The sequence below is a fragment of the Spermophilus citellus genome, assembly GCF_964194105.1.
Source record: "Spermophilus citellus genome assembly, chromosome: 2".
In the NCBI taxonomy this organism is placed as follows: Eukaryota; Metazoa; Chordata; class Mammalia; order Rodentia; family Sciuridae; genus Spermophilus; species Spermophilus citellus.
Window position 1 is genome coordinate 4013548 of NC_138183.1, and position 21737 is coordinate 4035284.

The 21737-nt window shown below is 57.2% G+C and overlaps 1 protein-coding gene across 5 annotated transcripts in view; it reads left to right on the forward strand.

The window, feature by feature from the left end:
• The window catches only part of AK8 (adenylate kinase 8), a 109489-nt gene that overhangs the window by 10334 nt on the left and 77418 nt on the right, over positions 1-21737 (forward strand). For 4 of the 5 annotated variants that reach the window (XM_081278712.1, XM_081278714.1, XM_081278715.1 and 1 more), the window contains 4 exons: positions 470-583; positions 7267-7335; positions 20431-20512; positions 21024-21095. In XM_081278712.1, coding sequence (XP_081134838.1) covers positions 470-583; positions 7267-7335; positions 20431-20512; positions 21024-21095 — 337 coding nt within the window. The remainder of the gene's footprint in view (positions 1-469; positions 584-7266; positions 7336-20430; positions 20513-21023; positions 21096-21737) is intronic. The other variant, XM_081278713.1, reaches the window with a different exon arrangement.

A 21737-nucleotide genomic window follows, 5' to 3' on the forward strand; every position in this document is an offset into this window, starting at 1 on the left:
CACCAGCTAAGAACATTTCACTGCCTTGTTAGGCCGTAAACGTGTCCCCTCTGGTAGACTGCACACGGCAGTCATCAATGAACTAAAGTCAGTTCACTGATGCCCCAAGTTTAAGAAAGAAATGAATAATGAGTGTGGCTTGTGACCGTATTTCTGTCTCCACCTTTTCTGGCCTAACCCTTCCTTGAATTAAAAACCTGTGGTCCACAGAGCTTGGAAAGGCAGGCCCAGGCCAGGGAGGCCCTCCACCGGGAGATTCCCTACCTCCTGAGAGCCTGGGGCTGGCGGAGCAGGTGCCGACAGGCAGAAATCAGGCTGGGAGGGACTTTGCGGGTTGGCCTTCCCGTGGGGTCTCCCTCCAGCCACAAATACTGACGCCTCCCCCAGCAGCCTTTTCGGTCCACCACAGAGGGGCCTGGGCACGGCTGGCGTGACTCTTGATACCCTCGCTGGGCTCCCCTTCCCTCAGGCAATGTGGCTCTGCAAACACCTGAACAGCAATCTCCTCACCAGGGACAACTTGACAGAAAGAAAATCTTCCTCTGTGGCTGAGGAAGCCAGGAAGCATTACCAGAAATTCAAGGTAAGACTGGCCTGGCTGGGGGGCTGGGCAGGTGACAGCCTCCCAGCACCCCCCCCCCCCCCCCGCCCCTCTGCCAGCCTGGGAGGCTCCATTTCCTTTGGGTTGACGGGCGGGCGGGAGGCTGGGGTGAAGGAAGGAGCTGTGCTGAGGAAGGAGGGGGGCGCGGCATGCCTGCTGGGGAGGGGCGTTTGGAGTGAGGAGGGGCCGGGCTGGCTCCTTTGCTGCTTAGTGGTCTCCATCCTGCAAATGGTGGACCTGGGGGCCTACACAGGGTCACCCAGGGCTGAGCTTGGCTGTGGGTTGAAAGGGTGTCAGCACCTCCAGCTGATGGAAGGCCCCAGAGCTGGACCCGAGGGGCATTTCCCCTGGCACATGTCCACCCTCAGGGCCGGGCAGCTCCCATCTAGTCTGTCCCTTTCACGGCCACCGTGGGCACATGCATGAGGACTAGATGTGCTGTTTCCAAGCACCACCCCACCAGCCTCATGTTTGCGGACGTCTTTTAAAGGGAACCTCAGGGAGGAGAAGTTGTTTCTCTTTAATTCAAACAGAAACTCAGTCTGTCTGAGCATGAGGCAGGGACCTGCCGTCTGTGAGGGGCCACGGTGAGGAGGGAGAGCAGCCTGGGGTTTCAGGGCGCTCAGTGTGTGCTGGGCTCTCCAGGCCTTCCCTTGGCCTCCTGGTCTGCCTACAGACTTAGGCCACTACTGGACCCCTCGGCCCTTCCATGGCTTAAAATTGAACTCAGGAGCACTTGACCAGCCACATGCTGCGGGCCAGCCAGACCCAGCCAGATGTGACCTCACACCTGAGACAGAAGCACATGTGATGGTCGACGACACTTTCAAGCCAAACTTGCAAACTTCAGTCAGGCGCCACGCTAAAGGACACTTGTGTCCACAGGGTCCTTCAAGTTAAAGAGCAGATGAAGATAGTTGCCAGGAATCTGACAGAAGTGGAGAGTTGAGGACACCATGGGGGTGGAGCTCTGGGTCCACCTTCCCTGGGTCCGACAGGTTCCTCCTGCCTTGTGGTCAGTTTAGCTCTGTCCAGGCCTGACCCCCAGCAGGAGAGACCTCTCGTCTCCCTGTGTCTGTCTTCATCCAATGGCAAGTCCCTGCCACGAGTACCTGTGGCCACTGATCCCAAAGAACTTGGAAGTGGTTTCCAGGCCTCGGGGGCCACCAGTGAGTGCAGGACAACTCTCCTGACCAGTCCCTGGCTGCAGGTGGCAGGAATGCACCCAGGCTGCTCAGAGCAGAAGGTGGACCTGAAAGGGGATGCTGACTCCTGGGCCATGGCTCAGCAGCCAGGGATCACACTGGGCTTCTCTCAGCCTCTTTGGGGCGCATCCTCTCTCACCCCATTCTCTGCAGTCCCTCCTCCTCCTGCCTCTCCTGCCTGCTCTTACCACTCGTGACCACCCCTCTGTCCCAGGTCCTGTGTCTTCTGGTCACACTGCCCCCAGAGGCAGTACTGAGACCCCATTCTCAGGAGAGGACTCTGCCCGAGCCGGCTGGTCAGTGTGCCAGGAGCAGTCGGCTATGGCAGGTGGGGGAGGGGGCTCCAGGAGGCCCTGACGCAGGATGCCACGTGGCCCAGGTGGGGGAGGCTGTCCTTGGAGATGAGGGTGGTACAGGCAGATCCTGGCTCGGGTGGCCTGGGACACCAGCTTGATGGGAGGACAGGAAGACCTCACTCAGGGAGGTCGGTCACCTGCAGTGAATCACTGTCCCCCAAGTGCCCCCACAGTCTTGGGGGACAGAGCTGTGGTCACAGCTTCGGAAGCACCTACTCTGGGGGTAGGAGTAGGGTTTGGGAACGTGGCTCCCCAGTGCCTGCTTTCCGTGTTGGGGAGGCCGCTCATCTCTAGGCTCAAGATTCCTGATTAGGTTCAAGAATTCAGCCAGGAGGAGGAAGTTCAGGGAATTCCTCCCAGGCTTCGTTATGCTAATTACCAGCCCATTTCAGACCTCATCCAGTGCTTCCTGGGATGTCTTGTTGGCGGGAAGATGAAAGCCAAGGTCGTGGCCCAACAGGCGGCAGCCTGAGCCGCCCCCTTGCAGCGGAGGGAGGGCCGCCCAGGCAGGCCGCCCATCAAAGTCCCCTTCAAACTGGCTGCTGACTTGAGTCTTTTAAGGCTCAGCTCCATTTGCCAAGCCCCCTCTTCCCTGCGTCCTGGCTCTGCCTCCTGGTGAGCTCTCTGGTGCTAACCCAGACGAGGCCCCTGGACTGCTGCCTCCCTGCCCTCTCAGTGCTGGGAAGATGAACTCCTCCCGCCCCCCCGCAGAGGCCGGCCTCCCTGGAGGCCAGCAGCGCAACACTAAGCACAAGCCAGGGCCCGAGTGCCCGCAGGTTGGCTAATACATCTAGACTAATGCTGGACCACCTACTAAGCGCTAGGCCCCGGCTGGGGGGGAGGAGGTACAGGCTTCGAGGCAGGGTACCCTGGGGCCATGTGCCATGTGCCAAGCAAAGCCTTCGCCCTGCCTCTGTGCACACACAAGGCTCAGTCCTCCCAAGAGTGCTGAGCAGTTCCGGGAAACAGGCCACCGGCTCGTGCTGCGACGTCCTGTGCTGCCCTCCTGCTGCTGGCACCCGTCTCCAGCCAGGGAGGCCGAGCAGAGGTGGGCCCTGGTTCCCCTCTCCCGTCCTCCCTCTCCCCAGGCACTGGGCACTGGAGAGAGTCAGGCCTGGTGGAGGCTGGGGTGGAGGAGGGTGGCAGCAGGTGACCTGAGGATAGCTCTGTGCTCCCGGGAGCCACGCCTCTCCCCATCCGGTGGGCCCCGCGATGGCCTCTGTTGTCTTCCGTCAAAGCCTCTTCTGTCCCCTGGTCTTCTCACCCCCTGTCCCTGAGATCTCCCAGATTCTAGGGACAAGTCCTGCCAGCCCCTGATCTGGCAGCTCGCAGCAGGGCGGACTTTGCAGTGAGGGGTCTCTGAGGAAGTCTCCGAGGTCCCCTGGGAGCTCAGGCACCTCCTCGAAGGAGCCTGGCAGGAGCGGGGACAGAGACCGGCACCTCAGCTCTGGCCATGGGGCAGCGCTCACCCGGTGCCTCTGGGAGCGCCTCTGCCCAGGAGCCCCAGAGCCAGCGCTGTGGCGGGAGCCCAGAGGCCAGGGCACTCCTGTGACCAGGCTCTGTCCACTTGTCCCTCCTTCTTCCCTGAAAGCCCGGCTCTGGGGTTGGGGGAGCCACAGAGTCAGGAAGGAGGAGCCCGACTCTGAGGAGCGGTTGGCAGGCTTCAGGGAGAGCCCAAAGCCGCGCTGCTGATGCGACACATCAAAGGTGGCACGGAGACAGCAGAGTGGCAGGACGTGGGGGCCTGGACGCCTTGCTCAAAGCTGCGGCCTGTCCCCCGCGGTGCAGCCAGCAGGGGTGCCGCGCCCCGCCCCATCTGCCGCCTTTCAACCCTGTCCTCCGTGGCACCCTCCTGCGCCCTGACTGGCGTCCCGCGTCCCTATCCCGTGTTGGAACACGCCTCCTGAGCGGGTGCTGTCAGGAGGAAGGCGGCCCCAGGATGGAACCTGCTCTCCTGGGGCGGGGGGAGCCCTGCGGCCCCCAGTCTTGGGGGGCTTCCCTGGACACCAGCAGAAGACACCTCCTTGTCCCTCGACCCTCCCTGGGCCTTTCTCCAGGTGCCGTCCCCACCACTGCCTCCTGTCTCTTGAAGGCCTGTGGGGAGAGCAGGGCCTAGTGCCCCACGGCAGAGCAGACCGCAGGCCTGGCATGGACCTCCCACCAGCTTGCACCAGAGGTCGGGGCACAGTGTGGGGGCCGGGGCTGAAATGTCTTGGGACCCAGGTCTCGGGGGAGGGTACAGCAGGGCCTGCTGCAGGCTGTCCCTGCTCCGCCCCCTCCTCCCCACCCATGTCAGTCCCCTGCCTCTGCTTTCAGGTGGTCTTCTCTGTCCGCTTCATAGAGACCTGGTGGCCCCCGACTTTCAGGCGAACACATTGCAGACCCTATTCCCACGCGAGGTGCTCCCTCCCTCGTGCTCTTGTTGTCTGCTCTTCTTTTTTTCCCAACTCCACACCCTGGAGAAGCTGCTCGGGGGCTGCCTGGTTTCTCTCTTTTTCTTCATTCCCTCACAGCCCTCATGCTTGCAGAGTGGCTGCTCCGGCTCCAACTCTTACACTCTCTTCTGATCTGATGGAATAATGATTCCTGCCTCCAATTACTGCACTAATATCCTGGGCCTGGGAATGAAAATGGGTTGGGAATAGGTCAGAGGCAGCTTCTGTGAAAATCACATGCTTAGGGGTAGGATGGATCTGAATGTGAGGTTGGTCCCACCTGATTCTTATAAGTTGAGTACAAGAGGGTGACTCCTCAAAGGAAATATGGGGAAGAAATAAGAGCAAAAGCCACAACATTATTACTGATTTCTGCTGGTGAGGTAGATGAGGCCAGGGTCACCCAGCTGGCTGGAGCTGCAGCAGCCATTATGTAGCTAAGAGGGAGGAGCCTGCCCAAGGCAGAGATCGGGGAATGAGCCCTAATGCTGAAGATGAATCTCTGTCCTCTGTAACAGAGGCTGCACCAGGAACCCCCGGTGCCCACCAGTGACCAGTGGGCCTTAGTGTGTAGAATGCCTTTTTACTTCCCCTGTCCTTAATTAGAGATGTGGTTGGGAATGGGAGGACATTTTGGCTCCTGGTGTTCACTATAGGGAGAGGTGAGAAGGATTGGGCAGTGGCTCCCCTGAGCAGAGCCGCTTCCTCATCGAGTCCTGCAGGCAGGAAGGAGCAACGCAGGTTCATCTCGGGTATGTGAGGTGATGATGGCCACTGGGCCACCCTGACTCGTCCTGGTATCACCTCGTTTGATCCCCACGGCTGCTCTTTGCAGCACATTCTCCTCATCTCCTCGGTGGATGAAGAAGCTGTGGCCCGGAGCACTCAAGCCCCTTGCCCAGGGTCACTCTGTGGGCAGCATCTGGGCCCACACCTGTGCAGTGCCCCTGGGGGCCTCTCTGGGGCTGGTCCTCCCCTGCTCTGCCCTCTCTGCTCCCCTGGCAGCCTCCTCCTAGTGGAGTCCTGCACTGGACTCTTCAACCCTCCTGACCGGCACCTGGCCAGCCCTGTGGCCAGTTCCCCTGAGTGCCTATCCCCAGGACAGCCCTGGCTCCACCCTCAGGTGTCCCTGTCCAGCTTGCTCTTGTCGGGAACCTGTGCACGTAGCTCCGTGGGCAGCCCCCGCCCGCCTCCCCTGCTGTGCGCACGCAGGTGACCCCGCTGTCCAGGGCTCGCCTTCATCTGTGCCAGCGTGAGCCCAGCCCGGCCTGTCCCCTCGCTGGGGCGGGACGAGGTGCGCCTCAGGCGGGAGGCCTGCTCCCCATCGCACAAAGCACGCACAGAGGCTGCCGTGGGCGCAGACCCTTCACGGCACCTTTTCTGTGTCACCGCCTGCTCGAGGAGCCCTGGGACCTGCCAGCTCTGTCCCCTGAGGTGCTCTTCACAGCACCTGGGGGCAGGACCTGGTCACTGTGACCCCCTTCCACGTGGCTTCTCAAGTTGAAGGCCTGGCCTCTCCTCCCACGTCGCGTCAGTGCTGCCGGGGGCCAGAGCCCGGGGACACTGGAAGCTGGTAGGGGCTCCTCTGCGAGCCAAGCACCGTCCCCGGCTTGGTGGAAAGGGCACGAGGCAGCTCTGCCTGCACCTCAGCCAGGCGCCCCCGTGGGCCTCTGCAGCACCTGGGGACAGGGTGGCCCCATGTAGCTGGGGGTGTGGGCTGGGCTGGCCTGGAGGCTCCTGTGTGGCGCCTGGGAGATGCGCCAGCTCTCAGGGACCTTGGGCAGAGGGGACTCGGAGGAGGGGTGGGCTGTGGGCATCCAAGGCTCTGTGAGTTCAGCTCCGACGTGGCTGTGAACCCGACCTGGGTCCTGCTGAAGAGGGAGCGGGGAGAGAGACCGCCCAGGGAGGCCGGCCCCGCCTTCCTGCCCTGGCCCATCCCGCTGCCCTGTTGGTCCTGCCGGGCTGAGTGGGCGGGCAGAGGGCGCCGTGCTTCAAAGACGGCGCTGGCTAGACGTCTTGGCTTCCAGCCCTGCTCTGCCCGCTTGACTGTGTCACCCTGGGGACAGGCCTTGACTCCCCCCCAGCCCAGCTCCCTCCTCTCTAAAAAAGGGATAAGGACAGCGCGGCTTGAACAGGGTCATGGGCAACCAAGCCGACCCTGCTTCGCGCTCTCATCGGTCAGCTGGGCCCTGGGACGGTGGTGGGTTGGCCGGTACCTAGCCGCCACTTCTCTGGGGAAGCCCCTCTCCACAGCACCTGACCACTCTGTGATGTGACACCACCCATGGTCAGTGTGCCGTTGCCACCGGTAGTCACCAAAGGTGCAGCTGGGAGGAGACACGCGCTCTTCTCACGAGCCTGGGCCCCTTCCTGCCACCCTGTGAGGGCACCGAGCAGTGAGAGCTGCCCCTCCTTGCGAGCTCTGCCCTGTACTGGGGACGCTGACGCACGGCCACGTGGTTAGTGCAGCAAGGAGATCCTGGGGCGAAGGGGCAGCGGGCGACCCTGCAGGCCAGGCTTGGGGGGCCTGGGGTGGCCGGCAGAGCTGCCTCGGGCGCTGACGGGCACTGGATGGGCAAGGTGCCGGCGGCTGAGGCAGGCGGGCGGTCGGGTGCTGCCAGCGTGGGCTCTTTCTCACCGTGACCCTCAGGCGGTCCTCTTCCCTCTAGAGCGTCCCCGGCCCGCTGCTCATCAAGCTGATCCAGCAGCGCCTGACGGACGAGGACTGCGTCAAGAAGGTGAGACTGCTGTGTGGCCGGGGCAGGGATGGCCAGACCCAAGGAGAGGGCCGTCTGTGGGTGTGTCCTTCCCTGTGGCTTGCCATGGGGACTGGAGGCTGGCGGCTCCCACCAGGGCCCCTGAAGGAAAGGCCTGGCCCAGTTGGGGGGTCCCGGGGGAGAGTCCAAGCAGGGACCATTGCAGAAGCGTGCCTGTGGTGGGAGGGGACAGGACAACCAGCACATGTCAGCACCCAGGGTCTAGCTGCGGCCGGAAGCCGTTACATTTTGTCTTAGTTTCTTCAAATAATTCCCGGCACCGTTTCAGAAGAGCCTGGGCCCGGGTGAGGAGTGGCCCCAAGGTGCCCTGGGACCACCGAGAAAGGGGCAGGCAGACCCCAGCCTGCACAGTGCCACTCACTGGAAATCTGGGGACAGAAGAATGTCCCGGGGAGGGGGTAGCAGGATGGGGCATCCCCACCCCCTGAGGGAGGAGGAAGGGGTTTCAGTAAGCTGGCCCAGGGCGGGCAGCAGCTCCAGTGGACCTGGCTTTCTCCAAAGCCACTCAGGCGTCCAACACCAGTCAGTCCGCTGCCCGGGCCTCTCTTAAGGCCCCTGTCCCACAGGGCCTGGGACGTGTGTCCAAGTCACCTGGGGGAAAGTGGTAGTTCTGACCAGGATGGCCGCAGTCCTGTCAGCTGAACCCCAGGGCTCTGTGCGCTCCTCTCCTGGCACCAGGGAGGGCTGTGCTGTCCCCCAGGACCCTGGGGCCCGGGCTCACCTTGTTTTCGTTTTTCTTTCTCTCGGTTCTTAGATCTGCCCGGTCCCCGGACTCCCTCCTCCCCTGGGTCCCTTCCTTGAGCCCATCCAGAGAGTCCTTCTGCTCTCAGTTCTGAGGTCGCTTGGGCCTCTGGGTCTCTGCTTCTCCTTCCCTGGCCAGGAGGGACTTCCCAGTCACAGCTGCTGTGGGGTCTCTGTGGGAGGCGTGCTCGGGGTGGGGTCGGCCACGCCAGCACAGGGCCAGGCCGGAAGTTCACCGAGGACTTGACTTGGCTGCGGCCTCCGTCAGGGTGGTTTGCCCCCCAGGTGTGCGTGCTGTGAGCTGGATCTGGGGGTGGTGCTGAGCGGGAAGTGGCAGGCGTCCTCGGGTGAGTGGAGGCACTGTTGGGAGGGACCAGCTGTTTCTCCCGAGACCCTGGTTAGTTGTTGAGAGAGGGCCAGGCCTGGCCCTCGCCTCCCAGGCCTTCGGTTTCAAGATGAACCTTTCTCCAGGGGCCGTTGCCCCTGCAGTGGGAAGGGATGCAGTGACCTGCGGGGGCTCAGCAGGGCCCGTGCTAGGCTGTGAGTCGGACACGGCACTTCCACTGTCGTAATAGAACAAAAATGGACTAGCACGGTGGCTCCCCCCCCCCCCCCCCCGCATCTCCCTAGCAGCTTCCAGTTCCCTGGGGCGCCCCCTGTTGGTCTTCTGGCCAGAAAGCCGAGCATGTACTTGCCCTGCTCTGCGCACGCTGCTGTGACTGCTCCCGTGTTTGGCCAGGGGCCATGGCTGGCCAGTACGTCCCCATGGTATGAAATGGCCCTGTGCTTTCCCTTCAGCCCCGGATAAGAAGCACCTGCTGCCTCCAGGGCGGTGGAGGAGGGTCGGCCTGGCCACCTGCATCTTAACCAGCTGCTCCCGCCCCAGCTCCGTTCTGCAGAGTTCAGCAGAGCCCTCGGGGCTCCGGGTCCCTGGCTGCCCAGACTCTGGTGCCAGCCACCTCCCGGCCGTCCACTCCAGCAGGGGCATTGGTGCACCTTGGCTCCTCAGCAACGGGAGGCATGTCACATGACCAAAGTGAGGCTGACAGTGAGAAGGGTGGGGATGGGGACACCACTGTGGAAGACCAGGACCCCCTCTAGAGCTGGGACTGTGGAGGGGCCATCCCAGCTTGGGAGAATGGCCGAGGACCGAGGCGGGGCCAAAACCCAGCTCACCCACCTCTACTCAGGCCAGCCAGCCTCAGGGAACACTCTTTAAACTTGACCCTTCATCCTTCACCCTTGAAAAGGCCTCCTGTCTTCCATCTGGGAAGTGCCCATCTGTTGGGTAATAAAGGGGGAGGAGCATCCTCTGGGATTAATAAAGGGGGAGGAGCATCCTCTGGGATTAATAAAGGGGGAGGAGCATCCTCTGGGATTAATAAAGGGAGAGGAGCATCCTCTGGGATTAATAAAGGGAGAGGAGCATCCTCTGGGATCGGAAGTGGGACGCGCTTTCCACACACAGTGCTTGGCGCCCTCACCTGGCTGCCCTTGAGCTTGCCGGGTGGAGGGTGGCAGGGGCCTGGCAGCAGGCTGGAGTCACTGACTGCCTTCAGCGCAGAGCTTTCCCCTCTTCATCGCCTCTGGCTAGACGGCCACCAGGGTTGCTCCGCTGGCATAAAAGTGAGCCGCCTGGGACTGGAATCCCTCCTTAAGCTGGGGACTGTGTTTAAAGCACAGTGGGGTGGGGGCCTAGCTTGGTGTTAGAGAGTACCTAGCATGCACCAGGCCCCGAGTTTAGTCCCAAGCACCCAGAAAACCAGATGATAAGAGCACAGCAGGCCAGTCGTGCACACCAGGCAGAATTTCCGATTCCTTGTGCCCAGAGCTTCGGGACCAGGACTATCAGCTTGATTGATGCTGGTTCTGGACACAGGGGCAGCGAGTGATCCTGCCATTCCTGGCCCCAGAGACTGCACTTGTCCTGAGCCACTCACCAACCACTGTCACCAGCTCTGTCAAGCAGGAGTCTGTCTCCAGCTTAGCAAGGACAGTGGGACCTCCCCATGCCTATTGTAGAAGACCCCCTTTCCTTTTCAGAGTGTCTTTTGTTTGGGTACTGGGAATTGACCCAGGGGTGCTTAAACACTGAGCCACATCCCCAGCCCTTTTTTAAAAAAGATTTTTGGGTTGTCAATGGACTTTTATTTTTATTTATTTATGTGCAGTGCTGAGAATTGCCCCGTGCTCAAACATGCTAGGCAAGCACCCTCCCACTGAGCCAAAACCCCAGCCCTCACCAACTCTTTTTTATATTTTATTTACAGATAGGGTCTTGCTAAGTTGCTTAGGGCCTCACTAAGTTGCTGAGGCTGACCTTGAACTCATGATCCTCCTGCCTCAGCCTCTTGAGCTGCTGCTGGGATCAGATTCCCTTGAAGGTGCTTAGAAGCCCAGAACTGCAGTGACGCAGGATCCCAGTGGGACTGCGATGACCAGCTGCTCCTCTCCAGGGGCCCCACAGTTGAGGGTGCTTCGACTCTCTGCCCTGGTATCACAGAAGCTAGCAACGGGAGCCCACATCCCAAGTCCTTGCCAATGGCCACTACTGTCACCAAATGATGGTAGCATCTACTGTTAGTATAATAATGCTCTAATTTGTATTATTACTTATACCGTATATGACCACCTGTCTTATAACTCATTGTCGATGACATTAATGTGTAATGTTCACTGTCACAACCAGCATTGAGGTGGTGGTGGGGCTGTCGGGAGGCCTGGTCTGGCCCTACTGCCAGGTCCCATGGCAGGCACACCTCACACTGTGCAGAAAGACCGTGACTGTACACGGATCAGAGTGTAGCATGAATGGCCAGGTCTCCACCCGCCTTCCAGTAGCCCTGCGAAGGCCATACTGCGGCTCCTCATCTCGCAGGTGCAGAGGCCACCACAGTAGAGGGAGTCCCAGAACCAAGGTGCAAATACAGTGGTGTTCCTGCTGCCGGGGCCTGGTCTTGGGGCTCCTCCGGGAAGCTGCGCTCCCTGAGCCCCTTCCCCCATCTGCAGAACAGTGGGTCGGGCTTGCACACAGAAGTCCCTCCCAGGCCTGTGATTCTGATCATGTCCAAGCCATCGTTACCTGCAGAGTAAAGAAATATCTCCTTCGATTTGTTTTAAAATTTCTTCTAACCTTCATGGGGCACCCAGAACCTTTTTCATCTCTTCCCAGTGGAGACAGGAGTGAGAGGTGAGGCTTCTAATTATGTGCTTTGGTTGTTCAAAAGCAAAACAAACCCTCATCCAAAACAAACAGGCTTTCTTGCTTTTAGGGAGAAAATGACACATATGCATATTCATTTATATGGTAATTAATATTATTTAGCTTCACAGGGACCAGAATTGGTAATTTAGAGCACAGAAGAAGACAGGGAATCGTGTTCAGGAGAGAAAGATGCAACCGCCGCCCACCAGAACTCTGGTTCAACGCTGGGTTTTCATTTCTTTTTCTTTTTGGTCTAATGCAATCTCTTTGAAGATCTTTTTTTAAGTGACCATCAAATGAGTAAAAGAAAGAAAAATGAGTAGTTTGTATTAGAACCATCAGAAGGCAGTGACTCTGTGGGAGACCCATGAGCTACTCCTCTGGACAGTCCAGTTCTTGAGGTCAGAATGTGTCCAGGTCTGCAGGGCACAGTTTTTGGACAAAGCTGAGCTGAGACATAGGCACTGAGTTTGTAAATGTGGGGTCAGGTCAGTTCCAAAGGGATCCTCACCTTTGCCTTGACCACGGTCATTGTTTGTGCTGTTTTATTTGAAATTAACTAAAGAATCTCTTTGCTTTACTTGGTTCCTGGTCTGCCTCCTGCCTCTGTCCTGGGTTCTTCCCAGTCCTTTCCCTGTTGTCCCTGAGAGATCACTTTAAAAATAGGAACGATTTTATTTCTTGGCCACAATGTATCTGTCCATGTGGGTGCAAATTAGTGTAAGGTCCAGAGCCCCTGGCTGCTGCCATCAGCCACCAGTTTCCTTCCCTGCAGGTGGCTGTTGTTAGTGCTCTCTGGGAAGCACATACTTGGGAAATTGTCCTCTGTGGACAAGCAGTTGTCCTTTACTAAGTGGTGTGACCGGGGCCTTCCACTGCTCCTGTCCCTCTTGTGGGCATCCCTAGAGCTGAGGGGCCTGGGCCTGCCTTTGGCTCAGCCTCACCCCCCCTCCTCTCTCACCTACCTCTGGGCACACAGCTCCTTCAGGCCTCCAACTCAGCCGGCCTGCCCTGCTCAGGGCCTTGGTACACTGTAGCAGGCCCCAAGGGGACTCCTGTCCATTTCCCACCTCCCAGCATCCACACCTTGTGCAACCCCCTCCCCTGGAATGGGACAGGACCACGGGACATGGTTACACCATCCAATAGTGTCTTAGCAGACCATAGAGAGGGTCTTCTGCTGGCACAACAAAGCCAGCGGCCTCTGAGAACTGTGGGCAGCCTCGGGCAGCAAGAAGCCAAGGTTTGGGGTCATCCAGCAGCAAGCAGCTGGATTATGTCACAGCCTAAGGGGCCAGGAAGAAGATTCTTCCTCCACCAGGCCTCCAGAGGAGGACGGAGTCGGCTAGCACCTGCACCACAGCCTGGGCTCAGATCCTGGCCTGCGGATCTTGCTGCGCCAGTGGCCCCGCCCGGGTGGACAGCTGCTTCTCGATCCTTCGGCCTCCAGCCTCACCTGCCCTCGCCCACTCCGGACGCGGCCACTCCTGTCACACACCCAGGGCATTCTGCACGCCTCCTCAGCACCATCACACTAGAGTTGGGAGTGAATGCTCTGAGCAGTCAGTGGCAGGTCCCCAGCCTGTCCCCCGGTCTGGCATGGGCTCCATGCTTGGTAAATATTTATGGAATGAATGAATGAATGCGTTTGGATGACTTCCCAGCTCTGCATCACCATGGCAATGAAATCCTGTCCAATTTGCTGTTGGTCTAGGGAGAGGACGGTGTTTAAAATCCAGCAAACGATGCAGTCAGACCCAAAGCACTCAGTGAGGCTTTCAATGGGAGACGCACATTTGTCTCCAGGTGGCTTTGGGGAGATGGCTTTGGCCTCCCCCTGTTGGGGTTTCCCGTGAATCGTGGAGACGCTCAAGTGACTTCCTGCTTTCCATCTTCAAGTTGTTTCTGAGTCTCGCACTTGGTTTTGGTGTCCTATCCCTTGATCAAGTTCAACTGCTGGACCCTGAGCGTGGACTGCCCCGTGGGGCCTGGGCCTGGAGCACTGGAGAGCCTGTCGCATGTGCAGAGCCTTCTGTTCTCTTCCTGTTGGTGCCCGGGGCTGCCCCCCACGTTGGCGCCCTCTGCCGAAGTTCGTCCTGTTTTCTTTCCCTTTGTTCCTTTAATTGACTGTGACAAGGATCAACCACCAGGATGCTGACTTTTAAAACATTAAATTAAAGTGATCCTGCCTTGCGGATGGACTGCAGTTTATCTTATCGATATCTCTTTGAAAAGCGTGTTTAGAAATCGTCCTACATTAGACCTTTTATGAAACGGGAAAGTCCTGGGTGGAGGAGGGGATGTAGCTGAGTTCAGAGGCCAGCGGGCCAGGACCGCAGGTCGTTTTAGCAGCCACCATGCCAAGGCTGTCCTCTCAGCTCACTGGCTGCCAGGCGGGGCTCCATTGTCCCCTGTGAGCTATGCGAGGCCCTTTGACACAAGCATTTCTCTGTCACCAGAACCAGACTGAATTGGAAAGTCACAGTCTGGAAATTATGTGTCTCAGAGAAAAGGGAGAATGTTTTCCCTGGCGGCGGCCGTTCCTTCTGTCCCAGCACAGGGACATGGGCAAGGCTGTGCCCAGTGGCACCGGCTGGTCAGGAGGTGGCGTCGTGTTGCTCCACACTTGAAAAGAGTGGCTTTCTGGGATCCACACTCCGCTCACGTCCGCCCAGTGGCCTGAGCTCCTCTCAGCTGGGCTGGCCGACAGCAGCCAGGGGAACGTGCACAGGAAGTGGCGGGAGCTGCTCCGACCTCGGGGCTCCTCTGTGTGGAGTGCCCGGAGGCTCACAGACAAGGTGTGGACCCTGGGTGCTGCGGAGCGTGACCCTCAAGACTCGCTCCTGCTCCTCATAAATGAGAAAACGCAAGTGTAGTGCTCATCACTGTGCCGGGCCCTGAGGTCCACTTGGACAGAGTTAAGACCCTGTCCTACACTGGACAGCTGGGGTGACGAAGGAGTGGAAGGCCACTGCTTGCTCATGCTCAGCTGGTGGCCACCAGCAAGCCTCACAGCCCCTTTCCAGAACCTCACAAGGCAGGCCTCGACCTCCCACAGCTGGAGGGCTTCTTTCCCCTGAGCCTCTCCCCCTGCAGCTGGGGACGAGCACAATGCAAGAAGCTGCGGCAGGCATGTTGGCTCACCCCTCCCAGGCGCAGGCAGTCACTGGGCAAGTCCCCGGGGATGCTGGTGCTCCACCTCTCCTGGGTCTCCTTGACGCCTCTTCCCTTTCTTCTTCCTTGGCCATGACGCACAGAGCCGCCACCCAAGCAGAGTCACCCACTGGGCTGACGAAAGCTGGACCTGCTGGTTGGAAGCCCATGAGGTCACTGTCAATGTCTGCATTTGGTGGATGAATTCCTGTCATCTGCAGCGCCTCTTCCGCCATCTCTCCGTCTCCTACTCTTCCATTGCAGGCAAAGGGGCAGAACCCAGAGCCTGAGCTGCGGGGCGTGGGCTGCAGGAGCCACGGAAGGGGCCTCCACTCAGTGCATCCAAAACCATGACCTGGGGCCTGCGGTCCTGTTAACAGAACAGACGAGTGTTGAGGCCACGTTGGGGACAAGATAGAACAGAGGGCTGATGGCAAGTCATACCCATCCTCTAATCAGGGGCCACCACACAGGATACCCACCCACTCACTGGGAGGAAGATGTCTGTTGCTGAAGAGAAAAAACAGCCCTTCTGGAAATGCCTGAGGGTCAGACACCGCTCCCTGCTCCCCCTCCTGCAGCCAAGAGCGTCGCCCTCAGCGCAGGCTCTGAGCGCCCTGCCCGTCGGAGCTGGTCTCCCGACTCCCCAGTCAGGGGAGTCTCTGATGGGGCCGGGAGCAGGGTCTCCCCAGCCCCCCAAGTCTCGTGGCAGCTGGGGGTGTTCCCTTTGCTGTGCATGAAATGCAAAACTGCGCTTCGTGTTCAGGGGTTGGTTTCTTTTAGATCTCATTTGCAGCGGAGACTCAGTACTCCACGATAAGGAGACAATGGAGCACACGAGTGTGGGGCCACAGTTTGAGTTTACTTGGTGTGTTTCGAGGCTCTTTTTAATTTTTTTTCGTGTGGTTCACAGATTTATGCTTCCGGGCCACAGAGCAAGTCGTATTTCACAGGGGAAATGTCAGCCGTGCGGGAGCCGGTGCTGGCCATGGAACCCACAGCGGTGTGCTTTGTTTCTCCTTGTGGTGTCATTGGTTTGGCGTCAGGTCACATCACTCTGACCACGCTCACGTGGGGGCACGGGGTTTCCTTGTCACTGGTGTGGCGCTCACAGGTTTATAGATGTCACTGGCCTCCTCAGAGGAGTCGGGTTTTATTGACCCACTGCTCTGCTGAGACCTAAACTTCCAGCTCCCACTCGCCAGGTGGAAGAGTCAGAGCCCCCGGGGGCAAGTTCAGGAGGAGACACCCTGCCCCCAGCATGCACATAGAGCGCAGAGCGCCGGCAGGGGCCACACGTTGTCTGAGATGAAACTTGAAGGTCAACATTCTTGCTGATCGTCTAGAAGGGCTCAGTATCCCGAACTTGATCTTCTAAGGTGTGTTTCTTCAAGCTTGGTCGTGTTTTTGGATAAGTCAGAGCACCTGGTTCTGGGGTAGTTGGGTACCGCCATCCCTCCTTGTCTCAGACCTCAGTTACTTGCCAGCTGTGGCCCCAAAATATTAAGTGGAAAATTCTAGAAGTAAACAGTTGTTAAGTTTTGGATTCACCCCATTCTGCATAGCATGATGGAAGCTTGCACCACCGGCTCTGTCCCACCTGGGGGAACGTTCCTTTGCCCAGTGTGTCCGCTCTGTGTGCACGGCCTGCTGGTTAGTTATGTAGCAGCCTCCGTTATCAGGTGGCTGTGGTCCCGCAGTGCTTGTGTTCAAGTGACCCTCATCTTACTGACAAAGGCCCCACGGTGCAGGCGTAACGACTTTGATTGATGGAAACCCAATCTCCACCCCCAGGTCCCCCCCCCCCACTGCGGGGACTCAGCCTGCAGCTCCAGGGGATGTCTCTGATGGGCAGGGCTGGCGGAGCTCTGCGGGAGCCAGGGGCCTCGCCCTGGTGGAGCTGGGCAACCCCAGGAGCAACCGCGCTCTGGCATTGGTAGGAGACAGAAGGAGAAGAAGGCGATGCATCAGAAGGCAGTGGCCCCGAGGGCAGCAGAGGCTTCTTGTGTGCAGTTGCTAATTGCCTTTAATAACAGTCAGGAGGGCGGAAAAGGCCAGTGTCCCACCATGCAGGGTGGCCTGGGCCCCGCCAGGCCGTGCTCCGCTGGGCCTTGCCCAGCTCCCTAGGCTGGCTGGCTTCTTTTCTTTCTTCCTCTCTTTCTTTATCTGTGACATCTGCTCAGTGTTGTCCCTCCTGTGATACCATACCCCTTGCAGCTGTGCAGACCTCCAGCTCTGCGCTGGTGCGCGAGTGCCCTGAGCATACGGCCTTTTTGATGTGTGATGAAACAGAACCGAGCCGCAGGGGTATGGTGAGCGAAGGCATCAGAATATCAATTAACCTGCTCGAACAGAGCTGCGGCTCGGAGCGGAACAGACATCTCACTGAAGTGTCAGGAAGATGGATAATGTGTTCTAATTAGGGTTGACTGATACCTCCACATCGAGCCACTCTGGCCCTCGGACCCTCAGACCCAGCAATGCAGGCTCGTCTCAAATGTCTTGGTGTCCCACCATAGCAGTCGTTGGATGCTGTTTGCTGATTGATGACTTCTTGCTTTGCCAGGATTTGCAGACATTAAAGTGTTCTCTGCCAAAATTGCCATTTCCCTTGAAAGTGCAGTCAGCTTTGCAGCTGGGCAAGAGACCTCCTTAAACACAGAAGCTCTGGGACAGGCCTTTTCGGAGCGCCCTGCCTGGGCCTTCCATCTCACGGATGCCCCAGGATGGATGCATCCTGAAACAGAGCCCCAGTCAAGGCTCCGTCCCTCCTGGGGGACTGCAGTGGGCCAGCCTGGGCCAGCACAGGGGAGAAGAGTCTCCGTGCTGTCTGTCCAGTAGGGTGGGGTGTGCCCCAGTGGGTCCCCAGGAACCCCATTCCTCAAGCACCTGGGGGACTGTGCCACCTCCCCAAGTCAAAAAGAGCAGACCTGAGAGCCAGTGACTGGGGTTCACTTCAGAGCTCCCCGCCTTCCTCCCCAGTCTTAGACTCAGTGACGCCCGTGGGACCAGGCGAATCGGGAGCCCTGCAGTTGGCAGCACATTCCTGGTGGCTGGAAGTCCCTCTTTCTCCAGTGAGGACTTGGTGAGAGATGCTCTCCTGAACAGCTCTGAAAGCTCTGGCCCACAGGTGACGTCCACTGTGAGTTCATGGTGATTATGGAGATTGCTCAGAAATGCAAGATGAAAAGCAGAGCTTGGCGCTGAGCAAGGCCAGAGCTCCGGGTTCCTCCGGCTCCAAATAGTGGTGGACACAGCCTGCTGTCCTCGTGCTAGGGGAAGCAACCCAGGGCTAACTCCTCCCCTCCACGTAAGAGAAAATCAGGGTCTGGGTTGAGCTGTAGTTCAGAAAGTGCTGGTTGGGCTTGTAGGACCCAGGGAACTCTCAGAGGGGACAGCGTACTTCAGGCTCCTGGGGCTCGCCTGGGCAGTTTGCTTTCTCTGAGCTGTGGCTGTGACAAGGATTTGAAAGGAAAGGGCTGTTAAAAAAGCAACCAGGGGTTTTGTGATGGTGTGTTTCTTTCTATATGGGTTAAGAATTTCACAAGAGCCTGTCTGTTTTTCCCAGCGCTCTTGATGCTGTGAATTTGTTTAACTTTTCTTATTCAGTGGAGGCTGTTGGAACCTAAATGCTCTAATAGAATAGAAATGCGGGCACTATGCTGGTTTTTGCAAGACGACACCTCTCACCCCACCTGCCCTGTGTCCTCTAAGTCCTGGGGTGTGAGGTGTGAGTGACCTTGAGTCTGAACCTGAGGTGTCAGGCTCTGAGGGAGGTGTCTCTGACAGGTGTTTCTCTTGGGGAACCTGTATCCCAAACCTCCTCTCCAGCGCCTGCCTGCCGGGCTCCCTGCTCTGCGGAGCTGAGACTGGAGCGATCTGCTCTTATATTTCACTCTTTGAGAGCTCACTTTGCTGATTTATCTGGATATCGAGCCCCAAGCATTAAACAGTGTGTGTGTCTAACTCTAGACTCCTGGGACTTGAAAGGCCTTCAGAAATTGTTTAATGTGAACATTGCTGAGGGACATAGAAAACAGCTTAAGCAAATGGGAAGATAATGCGTCGACTTGATCCTGTAAGAACGTCAGTTCTTCATGAATTAATCCACACATTTAATGTCATTCAAAAATCCTCCCAGAATTTCTATTTTGGAACTTGACAAACAATTTTTTTTGATGCTTTCCTGGAAGAAAAAATATTGAAAAAATGGGAAGGGAAGCATATTCTATTAATTAGTCATAAAAATAAATTATAAAACAACAATCATTTCAAAGGTTAAATAAGAACAGTTTAATCATCTACAGGCAGAAAGAGGCCAAAGCCAAGGTCATATCAGCATCTAGACTATGACAAAAGAGACTTTGGAGGGGAACAGAGAGACTTTTGACAGATGAAGTCAGGATAGCCGGCAAGCCACAGGAAACAGGTCACAGCTGCGTGCCATTCACAAAAGAAAACATGCACTTTTAAGTATTTAAGTGTAAAGAGTAAAAACATAAGAAAACATGGTTTAAATGCAAGCGAATATTAGCTTTGCGGTGGGAAGATCTCTTTATACATCCACACAATGCCAGAATCCAAAGAGAAAAGGAGCAGTTGTCTTGGCTGCAGGCCAGTGTGTTAAAACAACACCTTACACAAAATTCAAAGGCTACAGACAAACCACAGAAAACCCCGAGGATATCATTGGCCTCAGAGGATTTGTGGTGGTGTTTGCCAAAATGGGTTAAAATTCTTAATATATAAAGAGCTCTTATAAGTAAATAAAAGGATGAAATCCCAAGGGGAAAGTGGATTGATAACACGAATATACATTTTAGAAAAGAAAAAATTTAAATAGCCAATAAACACGGAAAAATATTGAACTTTACTAATGTAAATCAAAGCAGCAGTGGCATATTTTGCTGGACAGAGTTCCTTCAAGTTGATGCCCAACAAAAGCCATATGCAGGGAAACAGGGGTTCCACCATTGAACTTATAAACTGGCCAGGCAATTTTGTGGAGTTGTATGGCAAAATATGTCAAAAGCCACAAGAGAAGGTGTCAACTTCTGGAAATTCACCTTGAGGATATTTGATTCTTGGCAAAACAACATATGAACAGCGTTTTTTAATAATGATGAAACAGTGGCATCAAACCCAACGAGCACAGTATTGGCGTAGGTAGCATGCGGCAGGTCAGCTCAGGCTGCCACCGAAACCTCTGGGGAGGAGCCTTTGGTGACATGCAAAACATTCCTGCCATGTTCTTACCATGTGAAAGGAACAGATCACAAAATGTGTGTGATTCTTTCCCTCCCACCCTAGGAAAAGAGGACCTTTTTCAGGAAAAGGAGATAAGCCCAAGTGTCTCAGTGGTGCCTGTAGGTGCGCGGTGTTCCTGGAGACTTGCAGTGCTACTTCAGCTTTTCTGCATGTTCTGAAACTCTGTAGGAAAGAATTGGAAGTGTGAGAAGAGCTGTGTGCACAAGAGGCCTATCACAGTGTGACTTACGCTAGTGGACACTGAGCTGACCTGTCCAGCTGGGGGGCGTGGCTAGGTAGCTGCAGCACACCCACTTGATGGACATTGTTTAGCCACCGAAAATGGAGGCAATGGAGACCCGCTGCAATGTGGAAAACGCTTGAGGTCGCGCTGACACGTGGTAGAAAGAATCAGGACGTGAAGTGCATGTTGGGCTGGGGACGCACTCAGAGGCAGTGTGAATGAGCCTTGGGTGGGATCCCCAGCGTTGAAAAAAAAAGGCGGGGGCACACATTCTGATTATGACCATAAATGTGGATCTGGGGGGAAGAGAGGAGTTGTGGAGGAAGGCGATGCCGTTATCAGAGACATTCGTTTCCTTGTCTGAAAAGCTCCAGTTCTTCCATAAAGTTATTATGTTCTTTTAAAAATAATTTTTAAAAATCTAAAAACAGATGAGCCGAGCACCCCTTTAACCTCCTCTGTCTAGGGCTGGATCCTGGACGGCATCCCCGAGACCCGGGAGCAGGCGCTGGTGATCCAGACCCTGGGGATCGCCCCCAGGCACGTCAGTGAGTACCCCGAGGCCCTGCCAGGAGGGCCGGGTGTGATGGCTCCACAAGCCCCATCCTTGTCCCAGCCACCACCCAGGAAGGTCTGGGGACCCACAAGAAAAAGATGTGTTGAATTAAATGCAGCCTTAGACCCAGGCACAGTGCCACTTGTCATGAAGCCAGGTGGCGGTTTACTCTCACCCTGCGGGTTCCTTGGGCCTGAAACCCCATCTGAGAAGCTCTTTAGGGAGTGACCATTAGAAATGTGGCAGAAGCATCTAGACAAAGATGTCGATCGTGCGGTTGTTTATGTCAGTGAAGGTTGTTAGCCGGGGCGGGTCGATAGTGGGCTGTCCCGGGTCCCGAGAGGATACCCTTTGTGACTTAGTGCCGGGAAGACCTTGTCTTTAGGAGTTCCTGGGGATGGGAGGTGGTGGTGGGAGCAGCCAACGAAGCATAGAGCAAGGACTGGTCCGTGAGGGTCGGCTGCCCAGCACGTCTGCGTTTGCTCCTTGTCTCCCCTGCCCAGTCGTGCTGAGTGCTCCGGACACTGTGCTGATCGAAAGGAACCTGGGGAAGAGGATTGACCCTCAGACTCGAGGTAGGGCTGTCTCCACGCCCCACCCCCCGTGGGTTTCCAGAACACTTGGAGACTCCTCACTCCCTGCGCACTCACCCTGCTCTGGGCATCTGAGAACAGTGCTTGGGAGGTGACTCGGGCCAGCAGAGTATGGCTGTGAGCTGGACGACACTGGGAAACTGGGGACTTCAGCAGATGAGACCTTTAGGTGGAAGAGGGGCTTGTTTGCTGTAGAACCAGACTCAAGTGTGGATGTGGGGCGCCCAGGCTTTGAGTTCACTCTGCTGAGCTCCCCTCCTGGCTCGGGGCCACACATGGGAACCAGGGGTGGGGCCTGTCTCCATCTCCCTGGGAAGCAGTACACCTGAGCTCTTTGCTGTGGTCACAGGTGAATAGGCATGTGTTTTACCCGGGAACTGGCAGGTGCCACAGGCCAGGACCTGCCGACGGGTAGTGAAGACAGGAGGACCCTGGGCAGGCAGGGACAGGGAGTGATAGACCTGGGCTTTGTGGCCCCGGGGCTCCGCCCCTCTCCAGCAGTACCACCTGGGATACCTCTGTGAGATTTCATTTTCTCACTGGTACTTAATGATGTGATTGCTGTGAGGGTCTGCAGGCCTATCAGCCGGGCCCGGGCCCAGCACTCAGAAACTCATGGCAGCC